This window comes from Nomia melanderi, chromosome 13 (assembly GCF_051020985.1).
Source record: "Nomia melanderi isolate GNS246 chromosome 13, iyNomMela1, whole genome shotgun sequence".
Classification (NCBI taxonomy): Eukaryota; Metazoa; Arthropoda; class Insecta; order Hymenoptera; family Halictidae; genus Nomia; species Nomia melanderi.
In genome coordinates, this window is record NC_135011.1 from 5212082 (window position 1) to 5229517 (window position 17436).

The following is a 17436-nucleotide window of genomic DNA, read 5'->3' on the forward strand; positions in this document are numbered from 1 at the left end:
ACTGTTTTTGAGTCTTACTTACTGCAGAGAATTGTTTTACGATGATGCTAATCGCGAATGTGTTCGCTGCTATCGGCTGTGCGGCGGTTGTTTACTGGTAATCTTGCTTTGCAATAATATTCTTATTATTGTGATTGATGACATGCGGCGTTACTTGCAATGAGTACATGTAGGTTAATTACGTGACTCTGACAAAGTTTGCTATCTTACTACTGGCAACAATATCTTGCTACAGTAATCGCCGCTCTTGTTAACATCTGCGATATACTCGTCATTCAGATAATTATAAATGATCCGCTGCTGAATAGGATAACAACAATTTTCTAAAAAGAATTCAAGTTTCTGAACTTATTAATCCCTTCTGAACACATTGAGAGATCTGAAATAACTCTAATTAAAGAACAATTTTTTTTACATTTCAAAAACTGCTATATATATACTTATGAGCATAAAAAGAGAATGGAAAAAGCACTTGATTGCCTGAATTGCATTTAATGCAATGTTCTAACGTAAGCCCGCAGACGGAAAATTTATTTAATGTATCCTCCTACGGCACTGTTACTTTGCCCCAGGCCCGTACTCGTCCGTCGCGTCGCCCTGTCCCTACAAAACAAATAAACAAATCCCACGAGGAGGGTAGGGCCTTTGTCAAAAAGCAAAAATCTTTCTTTGATAACGTGCCATTCATTTTGTAATTAAATGCCTTCTTCCCCTCGCGATTTATCTTGTCCGAACCAGGGTGCGTTGAACATCCTGAGTTTCAGTATAATTTTCCTCCGCACCCTGTCTAGATACATTACTCGCACACACATACTTTTTGGAAGTATGTATTCTTTCTCCATGGCACAGTGGGGACAGCCTGGAAGAATGAGTTGCTATTCCCTACAGAAATGTAACGTATTCCATCTAGATCTGTTTCATTAGTAGCATCACGATCCCCATTTCTTTGTCAGGAAGTCATTCTAACGTTTGTAACTTTTTATCATTAAGAAGATAAACAAAGGAATTAGCAGCTATCACATGACACTCCCTCTTTTTTGGTTGCTCTGCATATGGCTGCTCAGAGGTTAACAAACAGAACGAGCAATCTTTAATTTCTAAACGATTCTGTTGTCGCAATGATCTGCTTTGTCCTACTTAATGTTAATTTAACCATCGCTCAATATTAACACTAGAACCGCCAGGTCAAACTGACTTATTTCTGATTCCCTCTCTCACAACCGAGAAGGTACGAATACTTTTACGAAGAACTATTAACGAAACTAATTCACTAATAGCAAAACTGAAGTGCAACTCAATCGAAGTCTTAATAAAGCTTATGGTTTATTATACAGAAATCGGTAAAAGTCAGTCGAAATGATCGGTAGTTCTAGCGTTAAGGAAACTCTTCTCTCTAGGTTAAATTTGTCCAAAGCGAGTCGAACTCGTCGAGACAAAAGAATGTTACATCAGATTACAGCGAAGGTCTGAAATGCTCGAGGAACTATTAACACAGAAAAGTGTTTCCCATAAATTCTTACCGGCTTCCAGTTAACAATTAGAGGACGGTCTATTGTTCAACTGTATTAAGTCAATTTAAAGCACACACGCGTCCGCCTCTACCATTTTGAATCGTTTCAGGCCGCGTTGCCGTACAGATGCTATCTTTCGGGCAATTGTCGCTTACGAATTATAAAATATGTAGTACAATCGGGTTTTATGGTTCGCGGGTATCCATTAGTCACGGGTCCACCGCCGGATGTGTACAAGTAAAACTAAGCTGAACGGTCAGATAATGCCCAGTCGGAATTACATCATAAATATTACGAAATAATAATTCGTGACAGTTTTAGCTACAATATGGTGACGCATGACGAACGAGGTCGAGTTCTACTTTTCGCGAGCACGGAAGCGTACACAGGCTTAGCCCCGTGCATCAACTTTTCGTGCAGTCGCCGCGAGTTGCGCCGGCTACGGGACCGACAAAAAAGAAAACAAGAAGACGAGCCCGCGTGTAGATGGATGGAACGGACGACACGGCCGGGGCCACGGGTGTCGCGAAAGAAAATCACGGCACGAACATTTCAGGAATTCGACAGGGGACGCCCGTGAACTTGATTCCGCCCGCTGACCTACGTACCAGGCGTTATTTAAGCTTTCTCCGACCGCTTCGTTTCATAACATTAACAAAGAGCTCCCTCTCTCATCGCTGCGAGAATGAAACCACGATACAACAGAAAGAGAGAGGGTGGGAGGGAGAGGGAGAAAGAATGAGAAGAGGGGAATAGAGCGAAGAGGATGAAACGATGTCCAAAGGAGCTTAGGTTGGCCGACTGAGTTCATGACTAGGCGATGAGTAGTCTAATGAGCTTTATTTGCGGCGACCAACACCGTTGCATCGACGCTATTTAGTAAACAGAATCGTAACGTCGGCATATGAAGTCCGTTTATGCGAGCTTCTGTATATACCTGATATTAGCTCTACATTGTCAATATTATTGCGCAACTCGGAATATTGCGCACGCCATATCGAGCGTTTAGGGCGTTCTTCAAACTGCCACGTTTATTGGGAAACGGTCTAACAACCGTCGCAAACAACAATTTTAATCTTAACACGTTGAGTGGGGGTCACCGGTGACCCCCAACCAAATCGAATTGATATAGGTCATTCGATTAAACGATTATTTGGAAACATTTCTATGTTATAAATAATGTCACCTAATGCGGTGCCATTCAGCTATATCGAATGATTTAATATTATATTTTTACCGTTTCGCGTGTTTCGCTCTATGAAGTCGTGCGGCATTCAACGTGTTAATGAACCGTTTTATGGGCGAGTAAAACCGAGTGGGACATGGATGTTACTTCATTCGCGAAATGTGTTTGATATAATTGCCAGGCATTTAGATAGACTTAATTTATTAACAGTAGAACTAGCAGATGGGTCAGAATGATTCATTCCTGATTTCTTTTATCATTAGTGGAAAGGTACAAATGCTTCTCTGAGAAATTGTTAAAGAAGCTGATTTAGTGATGTCTACACTGAAATATAAGCCAATTGAAATTTTAACAATAGTTCATTCGATTAAACGATGATCGTTTGAAAACGTTTCTATATTCTAAATAATGCTACCTAATGCGGTGACATTCAGCTAGGCGGACGTGGAATAATGATAATGCAATTCAATCAAATGATTCAGTATTTGATTTTTCCATTTCATGTATTTTGCTATATGGAATCGCACGGCGTTCAACGTGTTAATAAATAGAGAATTATATGGTTTATAAAGAAATTTGGAAAAGTCAGTTCAAGTGCTTGGTAGTTCTAGTGTTAAACGCAAACTTCTCGCGATGATGCAATAACCGGTGTCTCGGAGAATGTTTAATGATGCAGTCCTGCAGATTTCTTAGCGCAGGACATTTTAGAAAATTAGATATACGTTACTAGTAGCTCGGAAGGGATAATTATTTGCATAAAATTAACGGTTTACTAGCCGCACTTGGACGTCAACTATTGTTTCCCATTTTTCCTTCATTCGTGTTTAGTTTCCTTTTTTGGTCGGTTGGGATATTGAAATTCATATCCTGTTCTAAATATAGAACAATGGCCTGTTTGAACTCTACAAGTGGGAAAGACATATGTAACAGTCGATCACGCCTCTACAATTTATTGCCACGAGCATATTTACGTTCCAAATAATCACTCTCCAATTCTAGCCGTACAGAAGGAATTGACTTGAAAAGCAATTCATATCGCCTATCAATCAGCAATTTCAAAAACTTGTTAAAATCCGATATATACAATTTTACCCAAGAAAAAGATACTTACACGAATGTCTTCTAAACGTCCATTAACCAAGAAATATTCTCTTATCATGTATAAAATATTCCGACGAAAACAAATTCCGAACCTCTGTTCCACATAGGAACAATAGCAGACGTGAAGCATTAGCATGCTAATTCGTACGTGTCATTAAGCGTATGTAGGTACACGCTGGTCGCAATACAATTGCGTGGTCAACGCGTAATCATAGAAACAATACGTTAAGAAAAAGTTATTCGAAATTATCGATCCTTTTATTATCCGTGAAAGTTAAGCACACAATGGTTTCCACGAGAGGGACAAGGACCGGTAGTCACGGGGCGCATAGAATGGACGATAATAACAATAATAAAGAAATCAGCACGGTAGAGGGGGTAGCCGGCAGGGGCGTAGCAACTCGGCTGGCGCGCCTGTCCTACGGGCCGGTTGTCGCGCTGTCTACCGGTGAAGACCAGAACAGAGGTGACTCTCCAGAAGTGATCCAGGCGTTTCACGGTAAGGAGGCGAAAAAAAACTCATTCTACACGCAACGCGTTACATAATATATTGTCGTGCACGTGTGACTGAATGGAAAGGTTCGAGCCAAGGGAGAAAAAAGAGCGATAGGAGTCCGGCCGCTTAGCAGTCACGTTCTTGAATGAAAATGTGCCGGTACTCTCTCGAAAATTGGGGCGTTCGCCTGCTACCAGTTCGCCGGACAGTCGATAACCGAAGGCCTGAAACGTCACGCAGAATTTTCGTCGTTAAGTCACGCGTCACAGCATCGCGGTGAAGAATAGCATTCTGCGGTCAGCGGAGTGGCCATTGCCGACGGGAACAACGGGCGCACAGTTGTAACGTTCTCCAAATGTCAGTAGACTGTATCGTATTTTAGGGGGGAACCGTGTTTGTTACGGGGCGCGGTGAACGTTCGTCACGGCCCTGAAAAATTGAGTATCTCTCACGTGCATTGAGATAACATCCATCGATGGATCCGATTCGACGTCGTTAATTTAGTATTAGGATCCATGGGGTTTGGATACTGTTGCCAGGATATCCGGTGAATATGTACGTTTCCGCGCGGGAAGAAAAACGGTGTCAAATAATCGATAAACATCAGCCGTTAGGTCGTAGCGTATCGAACCGTTCCGTTGAAACGCCTTCGGTGTATACCGTTGATTTAAATCGCCCGAAAGCATTCGTAACACAATTTCGGGGTAACGCCGTAACCGTCGGCCTTGGATCTCCTTGTGTGCCTAAATGTCAGGCACGATAAGATAATGGAAATGAATACAATTGCTCGCTTCGCGTGGAATGATAATATATGGAAATAACGGAGTAATTTAAAATCTGGCTGGTGTAGAACATTTTTCGAGCATTTAAATTTCAATGGGGAATCAAGCGTGATATATCGATTGATAAATTTCTACCTATTCTCGACATTTCAGCTTAAAATTATTTTCTCAGTTCAATCGCGGTTCCTGAATCGAATTTTCGGCATTTCCTGTAGTTAATTTTATAATCGTTATTGGAAAACTCGAAAAGTTCATGATACACGACTAAGCTTGGAAAATAATTTTAAGTTCAGATTTCGAAAGGTGTCTGCTGACACTTTTGGTAGAAATAGTGTTAAAAGCTATTATTAATCCTTCGCACACTTTATAATATTTTTCATTACAAACATTCATTATTTTCTGACGAGATACTAACAATATTCTTTGCAACTTACATAAAGGAACATCTTGTATAAATTATGGGGCAGAATTGTTTTATTTCTATGCTTCGTGTGCTAATACCTTATTCAACATTTTATATTGAACTTTTCATTTTATAATTTTACTGCGTTCAATCAAATGGCGACTGAGAGTCGTCTCTCGAGTGCGAAGGCTTAAGACAATAATAACGATACGGTGTTTTTTTTTTATTATTGTCACTGAGAACACGGATCATTTTTATTGAAATACAGATGAAATCTTGCCTCTGACTGCCGACAACGCGAAAGAGAAAAATAATACTTTTGTCACACGACAATGTTATAGTTATTTCGGCGCGTCTAGCCAGCTGGTAGCTATAAATATGTCGTTCGCAGGCCTCAATAAGCTCAACCCGTTTCTTCTCAATTTTTTTTCTTTCTTCTTTTGTTCTTTTTTTAGATGCTACCGTAGTGTAGATCGAAGTTCATGTTATCGGCGATTGTTTCGCGTTTGTTGAAGAAAGATTGAGATTGGCTGCGCCCCTCGAGGAAAATGAGCGAAGAAAGGCTGGACATAGAGAAGCCACTTTGGGATCTGAACACCTTCCAGGGCAGATGGAAACACTTCGCATGGATGACCGATTTCAGGACTTGCATTCTTCCGGAACAAGACTTCCACAATGCGAGGCAATTGTACGAAGATTACAAGTGAGTAGACGGCGAATAGAATCGGTTTGATTTTGCTTGAACACGGGCCAATCTTATTTAAATATGAGCCTCGCCGTTCGAGAATAGGCCTAATGAAGGGACACCTCAAAATTGATACCATGGGGTGATCCGTTTTTGGTTGAATGGTGCTTGATGAAGCGCACCCTTGGCGACTGTGAGTACCTATCTACTGGGTTGATCAAAACGTCTCTGAATATATTTTGAGGAATTTCAAGGGAAACTTTTCTTCATTCAATTAACGCGTTGAACGTCGAATGATTTCAAGGAGCGAAATACGCGACGTAGGAAGAAATATTGCAACGTTGCAAAAATGTTGCACGGTTATTTTGTTGAACGCCATCGCCTTAGGTTGCATTGTTTCTAATATGGAGCAGTTTCTAAATAATCATCGTTTAATTGAGTGAATTCTAACAATTCGATTTGGTTGGGGGTCACCGGTGACCCCCGTAGCATTCAACCTGTTAACATCCGGTAAATTATTTTGAAGTTATTTGATTCAACAATTTCTGACCGTTTTCTGGTATATTTATTTATTTCAATGGGAACTGTTTTGTACATTGGTAATGGCCTACTTTGAAGAATATGGTGACCAGTGACCATGTTGAAATTGGTGGACCATATAACTCATATAATCGCTATACCTGTTCTATAAAGACCGGAAGTAATAAAAAGATTTCAATTTTTCAAGTTTTTTTACCTAATCCATTCTTTAAATCTAGTAAACGGGATAAAGGAGAAATTCATCTAATCACTGGTACCCGTTCTATGAAAACCGGAAGTGATAAAAAATTTACAATTTTTCAAGTTTTTTACGTAATCAATTCTTTGAACCTTACAAACGCGATGAAGTTCGAATGCATTTGTTTTTACGCGCCCCTTACTACCTGATTGTTTACTTATCATAAACAATTGTCATTTGAAAAATAAGAAATAACAAAATAAATACATCTTGGTAATGACTACAGTTAGATTATATCTAATCAAGCAGGTGGTTTTTATTACTGTTGATGTTACTAAATGCTAGAACAACAAATCTTCCACTTACACGTTAAACTTTGAAAATGCAAAAACTAATCAAAGTATTTGATCTGATCATTTTGATTATCGCTTGAAGTTATCGCTATCTTAAAACGTGTAAATTACATTCTTTATTTAACGAAATAAAAGCGGTTATGTAAATGAACAATATTTAATTTGTTTCACTTGCTATTCGAGGTACGAAAAATTCGTTGGAGATTCTTGTAATAAAATCAACTATACCATAGTCGTTTATTATTTTGTGCCTACAAAAATCAATAGTTGCCTTTATCCTTTAGACTTGGGAGAGAGCCAGCTGGTACAACCCGGGAGCAGATCATCTATGCTAAGAAGCTTTACGAGTCGGCCTTTCATCCCGACACTGGTACCCTGCAGAATGTCTTTGGCAGAATGTCCTTCCAAGTGCCAGGCGGAATGCTTATAACTGGCGCTATGCTACAATTCTACAAGTAAATTTCTTTTCATTGGAGACACCACCCATTAATCTTCCAGTGGCACGAAATCATTAATACTTCAACACTAAAACTACCAGACAGGTCAAAATGACCCATTCCTGATTTCTTCATTTTAGAATTATTAAAATGGCAACAGATGTTTCTATGAGAAATTGTTGAAGGAATTAAGGAATCAACTATGAAGTTGAATGTTTAGTATTCTAAATTAAACTTTGTATTGCTATAGGATATATTTAAATACAATAGCTTTGTCACTTAATTTATCTGTGAATCATTGTTAAATTAGTTTCAAACAATGTCGTTTATATCTTGTCGGAAAATGTTAAATGTTCCTAGTGAAATACTTTTGAGTGCAAAGGGTTAAGTTAATAATTCTTATAGATGAGTGATTTATCAAATCTTGTTCACAGAACCAAACTTGGTGTGTTCTTCTGGCAATGGGTGAATCAGTCGTTCAATGCTCTAGTTAATTATTCCAACCGAAATGCGAATAGTCCTTTGACGGAGACTCAGTTAGGCACGGCTTACGTGTGCGCAACAGCGATGGCCATATTAACAGCAAGAGGATGTCAATCATTTTTGGCGAAACGGGCCAATCCACTTATGATGGTAAGAAAATAGTATGATGAGACTTTATCAAAGGAATGTTGTCCATTAGAAATGATTTCCCGACGATGAATTTCGCTATTTTTGCCATGATCAACGTTGCAAATGGATGATCATCAGTTAATGATTCAGTAATTGCTAGAATGTTTTAGAATTTCTAAGATATTTTGATTTTTCTTCCGATAATACCCTTTCGTTTTGATTATCATTTTGGTCTCGTTGAAAAGAATTCCGTGTCCCGTGATTACATAGTCATCAATCACCGTTGATTCATAAAAAACACTAATCCGTACACCGAAATTTATTTACTTCTAAGATATGATTAATATGGAACAAACTTGATTCATCGATAACGATTATCAGATTATTTCCATCGCTCTATACTTTTAACGAGATTTATGTTTGTTGAATGAGACACTAAAGCAAGATAAACAGCTTAAAAGCTACAAACGCATTTTTATTCGACAAACAGTATACAAAGTATCAAGCATATTCACATTTTTATAAGTTGATTGACAAAAACTAGAATACACTTGCAGTTGGTTTCAAGGAAAAGTTAAATAATTGAAATGAGAAAGGAAATGAACAGTAAAATCGTTTCTGATCGCTAAATTTCTTACTTGTGACTTGTATAAAAAAAGAGAGAGACAGAAACAATTTATATTGACAGCGTTATGTGCCATTCGCTGCAGTCGCCGCGGCCAACTGCGCGAACATTCCCTTGATGAGGCAGAACGAAATCACCCAAGGGGTCGAGATCGCTGACGAGAACGGCAACAAACTTACAAAATCGAAGGTAGGCTACTGTACAGTTCCAATTCGGTCACAGGAAACGCTATAATTAAACGAGTAATCAAGTGATAAAATGATTAACATGGTTGTTCAGATAGCGCCGGTCAAAGGCATTAGTCAAGTGGTCATCTCAAGGATTGTCATGTGCGCACCCGGCATGCGTAAGTTACGGAAGAAAAAAAAAAGCATGAAGAACGAATGTTAAGAATTCTTTAACAAAAAATTTCGTTTTCCAGTGATACTTCCGCCCATCATGGAAAAACTCGAAAAGTATCGGTTCATGCAAAAGATCAAACCGTTGCACTTGTCAATACAAGTTCTGCTAGTCGGCTGTTTGTGAGTAATTGTATAATAATTGTCTTGTACGTAGATCGCTTACAAAACTGTATAATGATCTTGTTATTATTAAAATTTCAGCCTGACGTTCATGGTGCCCACAGCGTGTGCATTGTTCCCACAAAGGTGGTAAGTATGAGACAAGCGAATGAAATTCTATATTATGATTTCAAAATGGAGACTGCATATAAATGTGTATTCTGCGTGTTTTACAGCTCAATTAAATCTAGCACTTTGGAAAAGTGGGAACCCGAAAACTACAAGGTCCTGAGGGAAAATTGCAAGGACAGGGAAATACCCATGTACTTATATTTTAACAAAGGTTTATAATTTATAAAAACCTTTAGTCGTGATAAATGAAGATCGCAAAGGATAGCTTGTGTCGCTCTGTACGAAGATCGTAGCAAGAATTAATTATGGAATTGGAATCTTCGGCGAACGACACGAATTTCGAGAATTTGTAGCTTTTTGCTAACGCAGAGAATGAACTACATTCTTTGGGGTACACGTGCATTACCAGTTGACCGATGACAATACACGCATTTCAATGAGTCTTTATTCCGTGTAAGACAATACACTTCAGTTTTTTTAACTTCATTATATTGGAGCGCCGCTCCGTTTTGATACTTAATTTGCATTTCCATTGTGAGCAGCGATTGTCCTTTAACTACAGAAATGAAAATTATGATAATATACATTGTCATTTGGCAACTCTACTAAATAGCACCCAAGATGTATTGGAAAGCAATAATGTCTTTCACGCTCAGCCGTTTTACTTTAATTTAATTAAGTGAACATATCATTTAATTAGTAGAGCCGCGACGTCACATTTCAGACGTTATGTTGTTAATTGTTAAGAACATGTCTTAAACATTAAGTGACTGTCAATGTTCCATTGTTACTACCTCTTGGAACCGTTAAATAAAATAAAGAAGTGCTGCCATGTATATTTTAGTAATATTATGATACAATAAATATTCATAAAAGCTGATCCAAGTAAATTGTTTTTATTTACATTAATGCACCTGGCATAAAGAATCCATCACAAATTTTTCTTAATACCTGAACATTACTTAAGTAATATCTCCTCATGCTATTTTAGTTATTCATACTGTATGTTATGAATAGATAAAAATATTGTTTGTAATGCCAACCCTTCATATTCAATGTTTCATATTCATTGATGCTTCACTGAAAAAGCTTCAATGCAACTATTCTATTACAAATTACAATATAAGAATTAATATTTAAATTTAATACAGATAATTCTTCCATTCTGCCTCAGTTAATAGTGATAAGAAAATTTATAAACATAATATATAACAAATTGTTAACCTACTGGCTCAGTTTGGTCAAATACATTTTGCCAAAGGTAATACATTAACATTATTAACATTTTATCAGGCTGCGGATGTTTATGCAAATTCATGGTCTCAGATACTAAGTTATTAAACAAGGCGTTTTTCTGCTTATAGTAACATATACATAAATTTGCAAAATTGTATGGACCTATTCGTTTTACTGAATTACTGAGGTTAGGAGCTGCAATAAATGCATAAACTTCCGTGATTTAATTAAATAGATATAAAAAAAAACATTTAATACGGTACGTGTAATGTACGGCGCAAGGGACTATATATTAGGTCGGGAATGCGAAGCTTGATTTTGCGGTGGTATGTAACCAATGCGTTCTTGAATTTCAATTTGCGGCATTTTGACATTCCACGATAGAGTATTGAATGCTGCTTGTCTCTCAGACTCTTTCTTGGCTTCAAGAGCTTTCCTTGTTGTCTCGTACTCAACCAGATCGTCTAGTCGTAAATCGAGTTTTGTCGGGCTGCGTCGTATCATTTTCCTGAGGAAAAAGTTCAAAATTCTTATTTCTATGCGAAAGGAAAACTTGCACAATGATTGGCATGCAAGGAACGCAACAAGAAGGTCGTACAACTGAACCGCTGCAGTCTTTGATCTTGTAACACTATGCAACCTCATGCAATACAATCACATATTTATATTTTTCTTTTTTCGATCAATTTTGTAATACATTCATATTCACATAATCTTTACTGTAATAACATTTGAAACATATTAAACTTTTACTTCGATTTATTATTAACAAAGATAGGTATTATAATAAAAAATTGAAATAATCAAATTTAGAATACACGATATATCAATGTTTAAAAAATAATATCAAAAATTGTAGTTTCAAGTAATAAAGTTGTTCGAGGCCAAAAGGAAAATATGATTTTTGAAATATTTTACGCGGGGCGCCAAACTTCTACAAAAACACCCCTGAGTCTTCGCCTAAGATGGCGGATTACAACGAATAGATAACTGGCCAGTTATAATTCCGAAATAAATAGCACTAGCACGAATAAACTGTTCGCTGGGCAACTTATTTCCGGAGAAATGGCATTTTTTAGATGATATTTTCTACGAATCGTTTATAGATTCGCACCGTTTACAGAACTAGCGTGAAAATGAGGGTACAACAAGGGATTTGGCCGCCGTAAACACGCTTCCGATCGAGTGCTACAATTTTCGTTAATTTGACTACGGCGGCAAGCACTCCCCCTTAGTAAATTGTAAATAATTATAAATTAAGCACCAGGCAACGAAGCGCCAGCACGAAAGGATGCTTTACTTGGAAGATTATGTCGAAAGTACGTAAAAACGAGGCATGCTTTGCTTACCCAGCTTTTCAAGAAAGCTACTAACCTTTCCGAATATACTCTCTTGCGAAAACATCGAAAACTTCTTATGATGCGAGTATATTTACAAATATTCTGCTATCACGTATAATCACTGAAACATTGCCGTTCTTTTTATCGTAAAATTAAACATTGTATAGTATGAGCAATTTCTTATTGTAGTTCTATGTAAGTTTTAGGTTAGTCGCATATTTTTTGAATAGTACATAACTACTTCTGCTCTTACTGATACATTTTGGAGTTAAACATACCTTGCAATACATTTGACAAGTAGTATACAAACGTTGTCATGATTCTGTCACCTACACGAATGTGCGTTCTTATTAAATAATTAATTTTTTTACTTGCACTTTGTTTGGTTATGTTGACCTTCTTCTATGCTTTTAGTGATCGAGCACCTACCACAAGAATTAAGAGACCGATTTACAGAAATGAGAGAAATGGACTTAGGTGTACAAAGTATGTAGCATTCTGCGTGACGTGGGATCTTAATATTATCTCTACTTACAACAAATTCATCATACTTACGATGTATTGGAATTATTGTTGGGATTCTTTCAGATTCAATGGACAGTTTAGAAAAAAAAGTAAAGACTTTCTTTTCGAATGCAAAGAAAATGAAACCTAGCGAAAAAGAAGCAGAATACGAAGCCATTAGAAGAGAGTATTATAAGACTTTGGAGGATGCAGATGAGAAGGTGCACTTAGCTAATCAGATGTACGACTTAGTAGATAGATACTTGAGGAGATTAGATCAGGAATTGCACAAATTTAAAATGGAGTTAGAAGCAGATAATAAAGGTATTACGGAAATATTGGAAAAGAGGTCATTGGAATTAGATCAACCCCCCACGAATAGTAGTCAAAAAGAAAATCGGTATAGTTTCACATCAACCACTAGATCACGGGACAATCATAGTCATTGTAAGTACTCTTTGAATGTGCTGTATATTATTAATAATATATACGTATATTAACTATGTACACTATATTTTTCATATAGCTCGGGCAGAGAAAAGAAGAGATTCAAATGCATCCTCGACTTCGATAGAAAAACGTTTAGCTATAGAAAAAATTTCACCAAGTGTTCCTGAATCGCGACCAGCTTCCGCAAATTCAGGACCAATTATTGCTGCTACAAGTGTGCCATCCACCCCTACGGCAATTGCAAATTCTGTCGGCTCTGTAAGTTATAATCTTGGTCATATAGGAGCCGGTGGAAATGCCATAGCAGCTGCAGCATCCCAAGCAATTGCTGCGACGCAGCAAATGCAACAAGGTCGACGTACTGCCAGTTTAAAAGCTAGTTACGAAGCTATCAATACTGGTGGTGTGCACGCGGCCGAATTCAGTAGAGAATTAGCTGGAGCTGCTCAAACCGCTATTGCAGCTATACAAGAAACTAAAAAACATAAAAAGTATGGACTTTCCAGAATCAAGTAATATTTTTCTACAAAACCTGTTATTCATTTTATCTAATGTATTGTTATTATTACGCTTTTCTAGGAAAGTAACGAATGCGGTTCCAAGTTCGAGTGTAGTTGCTGCATCTGTTCAGCAACCAGTATCGCCACCAGTTATAACTTCAAATACACAAGTAGTGGATTCAGATAATCCAGATTGGACGTATGATCCAAATGAACCAAGATATTGTATATGTAACCAAGTATCTTATGGAGATATGGTTGCATGCGACAATTCAGATGTAAATTTGATTCTTACCTAACATTAGACTTTCTGTCCGTGAATAGAAATGACTAATTCATACATTTTTATTTCAGTGTCCATTTGAATGGTTTCATTATCCATGCGTACGTATCACTGCACCGCCAAAAGGCAAGTGGTACTGTCCTCAATGTACATCTTCTATGAAGAGACGCGGAGGTCGAAAAAACTGATTATATTATAATCAGTGCAAATATAATGAAGGAAAATTGCTACTACCTCTTAGGCACTATCCGTCAAGTACCAACTTAGTTAGGAAGCTGTTAATTCTGATTTTATATGACTTTTTAAATGTGTTTAAAGTTTAAGTCGTAATCTTATCTGGTCTTGGTCTTGTCTCATAATATTTGAATTTCTGTTTCTAAAGCAGAAGAGAGCAGTTCTTTTTTTTACTGCGTTTTGTAGATAAAAACGAAATGAGAAAAGATGAAAAATGGTGCAAAAACAGAGCTTTGAACAAATTCCGTTTTAACGTGTTTCGCGTACAAGTACTGTAAATATTTTTATATTTTTTGCACCATTCTGTACTACGACCACGTTAGATAGTTTCTATGAATTACATTGGAATGTAATCTTTTCCTCTGGATACGATACACTCAATTGACTGATACCGTGGACTGTGAATAATTCCACCGTGAATTTTCAAAATCTTATGTTTATCATTTACGCGATGTTAAACGACTCTTGAACAATCTTCATGTATATTACGTACTCCTGTTAGTTCAGACATGCTTAGTGTCTCAATGGATTGACGACAGTGCGAGCAATAACATTTTAAGTGTTCTACGCTTTCAAAAATGAAAAAGTAACGAGGAAAAAAGTTGCAAACAAATCGTGAAAATACTACTTTCGAAACGGAATAATGTAGCGTCTTGGTGTATAAATAAAGTGATCGATGCAGATTTATTATTTATGTCCTTATTTATTACCCTTTTAGCATATCCTGAATGACAACACCAAAATTAGTCCGGATATGGCATATTTATAAACATCGTTTTCAATGGATATTCTTGTCTATTCAGAATACCATCCAGGAGACATTATTTAAAAATAACGGAGAACGGGAGGGAAAAACCGATGTAATTATATAATTCACAATGCAACTACTCGGAACCAATAACTATTGACCTTCTTCGTTTCTGACCTTGGTATCGAATAGGTGGTTCCACTTCGGCTAGTTTACTATAAAAATCAGTGTTACGACATGCGTTATGTACACAAATGAAGACATAATCATGATCGGAAGTAATTTTCGCCCACTAACCGAGCGATATATTTTACACCTGTTTTATTGTCACCAAACATTATTGCTCTATTATCTGTGAAAGGCCATACATTTTTTCGTTCCAAAAGGATGTACGAGTTAATATGTTCCTCTAACGGTTATGACAGAAGCGCTCCGAAACTTGTATATAAATAAACGTACGCCCGATCAGCTACAAGTCATTGTTTCGTACAACTCGACGCAAACTTTAAACTCAAAAAATTATTAAATAATAAATTATTAAATAATCATTATTTTACACCAGTCAAATCACGTTAACTTCTCTAAATATTTCATTATGTTCAATATAATTTTCATATTATATGCTGGCAGCATACTATGGAGTCAAGTTTTCGCGCAAAGTGACACTATCATTTTCGATAACGGTTCTACCACTATGGCGCCAAGTATGTAAAGTGTTTGAATTTAAACAGTCCTTTTTTATAATTAATGTTAATCAGATGAAGATACTGAATATTTATAATGTTTCATATTTATATATTTGTATGCAAAATTTTACTTATGTGAATTTCTAATTTGTTCACATTCAAATTACGCTTATTTTACTATATATATATATATACTATATATACATTTTGCTAAAATTAATCTTATGAAAAATTGGTTTTTGATAATTCTTTTTTATTTTATAATTAAGGTACTAGTAATGGTATGATGTGTTCTTGTGTATCAATGGGTAATTGTCCAACTATGGATAACAATATTGATATCCGAATAGTTAATACGGTACGTATATGAAGTTATATCTAATTAGGAATAACAATTAATGAAATAATTCCATATAACTGTAGAAAGATTATGTTCTTTAGATTTCTAATTGTTCCACTGGACAAGTGTATTGCTGTTCACCATCTTCTTCAGGAAATATGATGGATGGAACTTGTGGCATTAGAAAAATTCCTGTAACTCCTCATCCTCAAGGTCAAGCTAGTTATGGAGCATACCCTTGGCAAGCTGCACTTTTAACTATGAACAATGCTTATATTGGTTCTGGTGTTCTGATTACACCAAATAATGTACTCACTGTTGCTCATAAAGTAGCATCTTACACGTGAGCATCTCATGAATTATACACAAAAATAGATTTTTAATTAAAGCTTACTATTTCTGTGATATTTTTTATTTTATTTAGTTAAAAAATAAAATATATTAAACATTGATGAAAATGTTTACAGAAATGGTGGACTGAAAGTAAGATTAGGAGAATGGGATGGACAGTCCACTAATGAACCCTATCCATACCAAGAATATTTAACTCAAAATATTGTTATGCATCCAAATTTCAATTCTGTGAATCTTCAAAATGATGTGGCTGTAATAACTTTAAGTGGCACTGTACCCATTTCAAGTAGCCCAAATATTAATACTGCATGCTTTCCATCATCAATGCCTGTAGCTGGTACAAGGTATATATAAATATTCCAATACAAAAATTAAAGATAATAAGACAATGATAATTTTCAAATACAATTTTCTATCATGTTTATTTATTTATAATTTAATGACGTTAATGATGTAGTTACTAATACTTCAAATACAATCATATTTATCTATTTTACAAGGTGTTGGGTGTCAGGCTGGGGAAAAGATGCATTTGGTATGAATGGTCAATATCAAAGTATCATGAAAGAAGTAGATGTACCCATTGTAAGTCAAACAACCTGTGAAGTTTCTCTTCGACAAACTAGACTTGGACAGTATTATAATCTTGATAAATATAGTTTCCTATGTGCTGGTGGAGAAACTGGGAAAGATGCATGCACAGTAAGGAATTAACATTCATATTCTACTTTAATCAACAATAAATGTTTTTTTGTGAATTATTATTATTTTAAGGAAGTAAATATATAATAATTTTTGGGAAGTAATTAATTTTACAATTAATGATAATTCTTTCAGGGTGATGGTGGTTCACCATTAGTATGTCAATCTGACAATGGGCAATGGCAGGTGTTTGGTATGGTGGCATGGGGTATTGGTTGTGCAACAATGAATGTTCCAGGCATCTACGTGAATGTATATAATTACCTTACATGGATTACACAGCAAATAGTTCAAATATGATTACAAAGAAAATAAAAAATATTGGGAACAATGAAGTACAATAACTAATTTTCTTCAAGTATTATTTAAAAGTATTTCCTATTTATATGTCATTAATGTAATCAATTCAAATTGAAACTACACAATAAAGTTATTAGTAATTAAAGTTTTAAAAGAAACATCTACATCTCTTTCTGTATTTTACTCAATATTTCTATGATTATATAGATGTAAATACA

The 17436-nt window shown here is 36.2% G+C and overlaps 5 protein-coding genes across 20 annotated transcripts in view; 3 read left to right on the forward strand and 2 right to left on the reverse strand.

The window, feature by feature from the left end:
- Positions 1-213, reverse strand: part of LOC116431608 (uncharacterized) — a 45222-nt gene extending 45009 nt beyond the window's left edge. The window contains exon 1 of the mRNA XM_031987282.2: positions 23-213. The gene's annotated coding sequence lies outside the window, so the exon portion shown is untranslated. The remainder of the gene's footprint in view (positions 1-22) is intronic.
- A 3949-nt stretch (positions 214-4162) lies between these two features.
- On the forward strand, positions 4163-10362 carry Sfxn2 (sideroflexin 2). Of its 13 annotated transcripts, none has more exons than XM_031987287.2 (9): positions 4163-4297; positions 5935-6182; positions 7520-7690; positions 8107-8305; positions 8973-9098; positions 9189-9255; positions 9331-9430; positions 9512-9559; positions 9646-10362. In XM_031987287.2, the coding sequence occupies exons 2-9, from the start codon at positions 6028-6030 to the stop codon at positions 9758-9760; spliced, it is 981 nt and encodes a 326-aa protein (XP_031843147.1). In that variant the 5' UTR covers positions 4163-4297; positions 5935-6027; the 3' UTR covers positions 9761-10362. The 13 variants fall into 13 exon arrangements, with proteins under 13 accessions (XP_031843147.1, XP_031843152.1, XP_031843153.1 ...); XM_031987292.2 differs by having other exon boundaries at positions 4168-4297; positions 5999-6182; XM_031987293.2 differs by having other exon boundaries at positions 4199-4297; positions 5995-6182.
- Positions 10363-10421: 59 nt separating this feature from the next.
- Positions 10422-11583, reverse strand: LOC116431612 (anaphase-promoting complex subunit CDC26). Its single transcript, XM_031987309.2, has 2 exons — positions 11376-11583; positions 10422-11285 (listed from the first exon to the last, which is right to left on the reverse strand). The coding sequence occupies exons 1-2, from the start codon at positions 11420-11422 to the stop codon at positions 11063-11065; spliced, it is 270 nt and encodes an 89-aa protein (XP_031843169.1). The 5' UTR covers positions 11423-11583; the 3' UTR covers positions 10422-11062.
- Positions 11584-11684: 101 nt separating this feature from the next.
- Positions 11685-14775, forward strand: Ing3 (inhibitor of growth family, member 3). 3 transcript variants are annotated; one of them, XM_076373335.1, is made up of 6 exons: positions 11685-12198; positions 12532-12603; positions 12706-13068; positions 13148-13562; positions 13651-13849; positions 13926-14775. In XM_076373335.1, the coding sequence occupies exons 2-6, from the start codon at positions 12576-12578 to the stop codon at positions 14040-14042; spliced, it is 1122 nt and encodes a 373-aa protein (XP_076229450.1). In that variant the 5' UTR covers positions 11685-12198; positions 12532-12575; the 3' UTR covers positions 14043-14775. The 3 variants fall into 3 exon arrangements, with proteins under 3 accessions (XP_076229450.1, XP_031843144.1, XP_031843146.1); XM_031987284.2 differs by having other exon boundaries at positions 11685-12096; XM_031987286.2 differs by lacking the exon at positions 11685-12198 and adding an exon at positions 12259-12456.
- Positions 14776-14990: 215 nt separating this feature from the next.
- Positions 14991-17378, forward strand: LOC116431570 (inactive CLIP domain-containing serine protease A3). 2 transcript variants are annotated; one of them, XM_031987200.2, is made up of 6 exons: positions 14991-15540; positions 15792-15880; positions 15964-16205; positions 16330-16560; positions 16717-16918; positions 17054-17378. In XM_031987200.2, the coding sequence occupies exons 1-6, from the start codon at positions 15432-15434 to the stop codon at positions 17216-17218; spliced, it is 1038 nt and encodes a 345-aa protein (XP_031843060.1). In that variant the 5' UTR covers positions 14991-15431; the 3' UTR covers positions 17219-17378. The 2 variants fall into 2 exon arrangements, with proteins under 2 accessions (XP_031843060.1, XP_031843061.1); XM_031987201.2 differs by having other exon boundaries at positions 15018-15114.
- Positions 17379-17436: the final 58 nt, after the last annotated feature.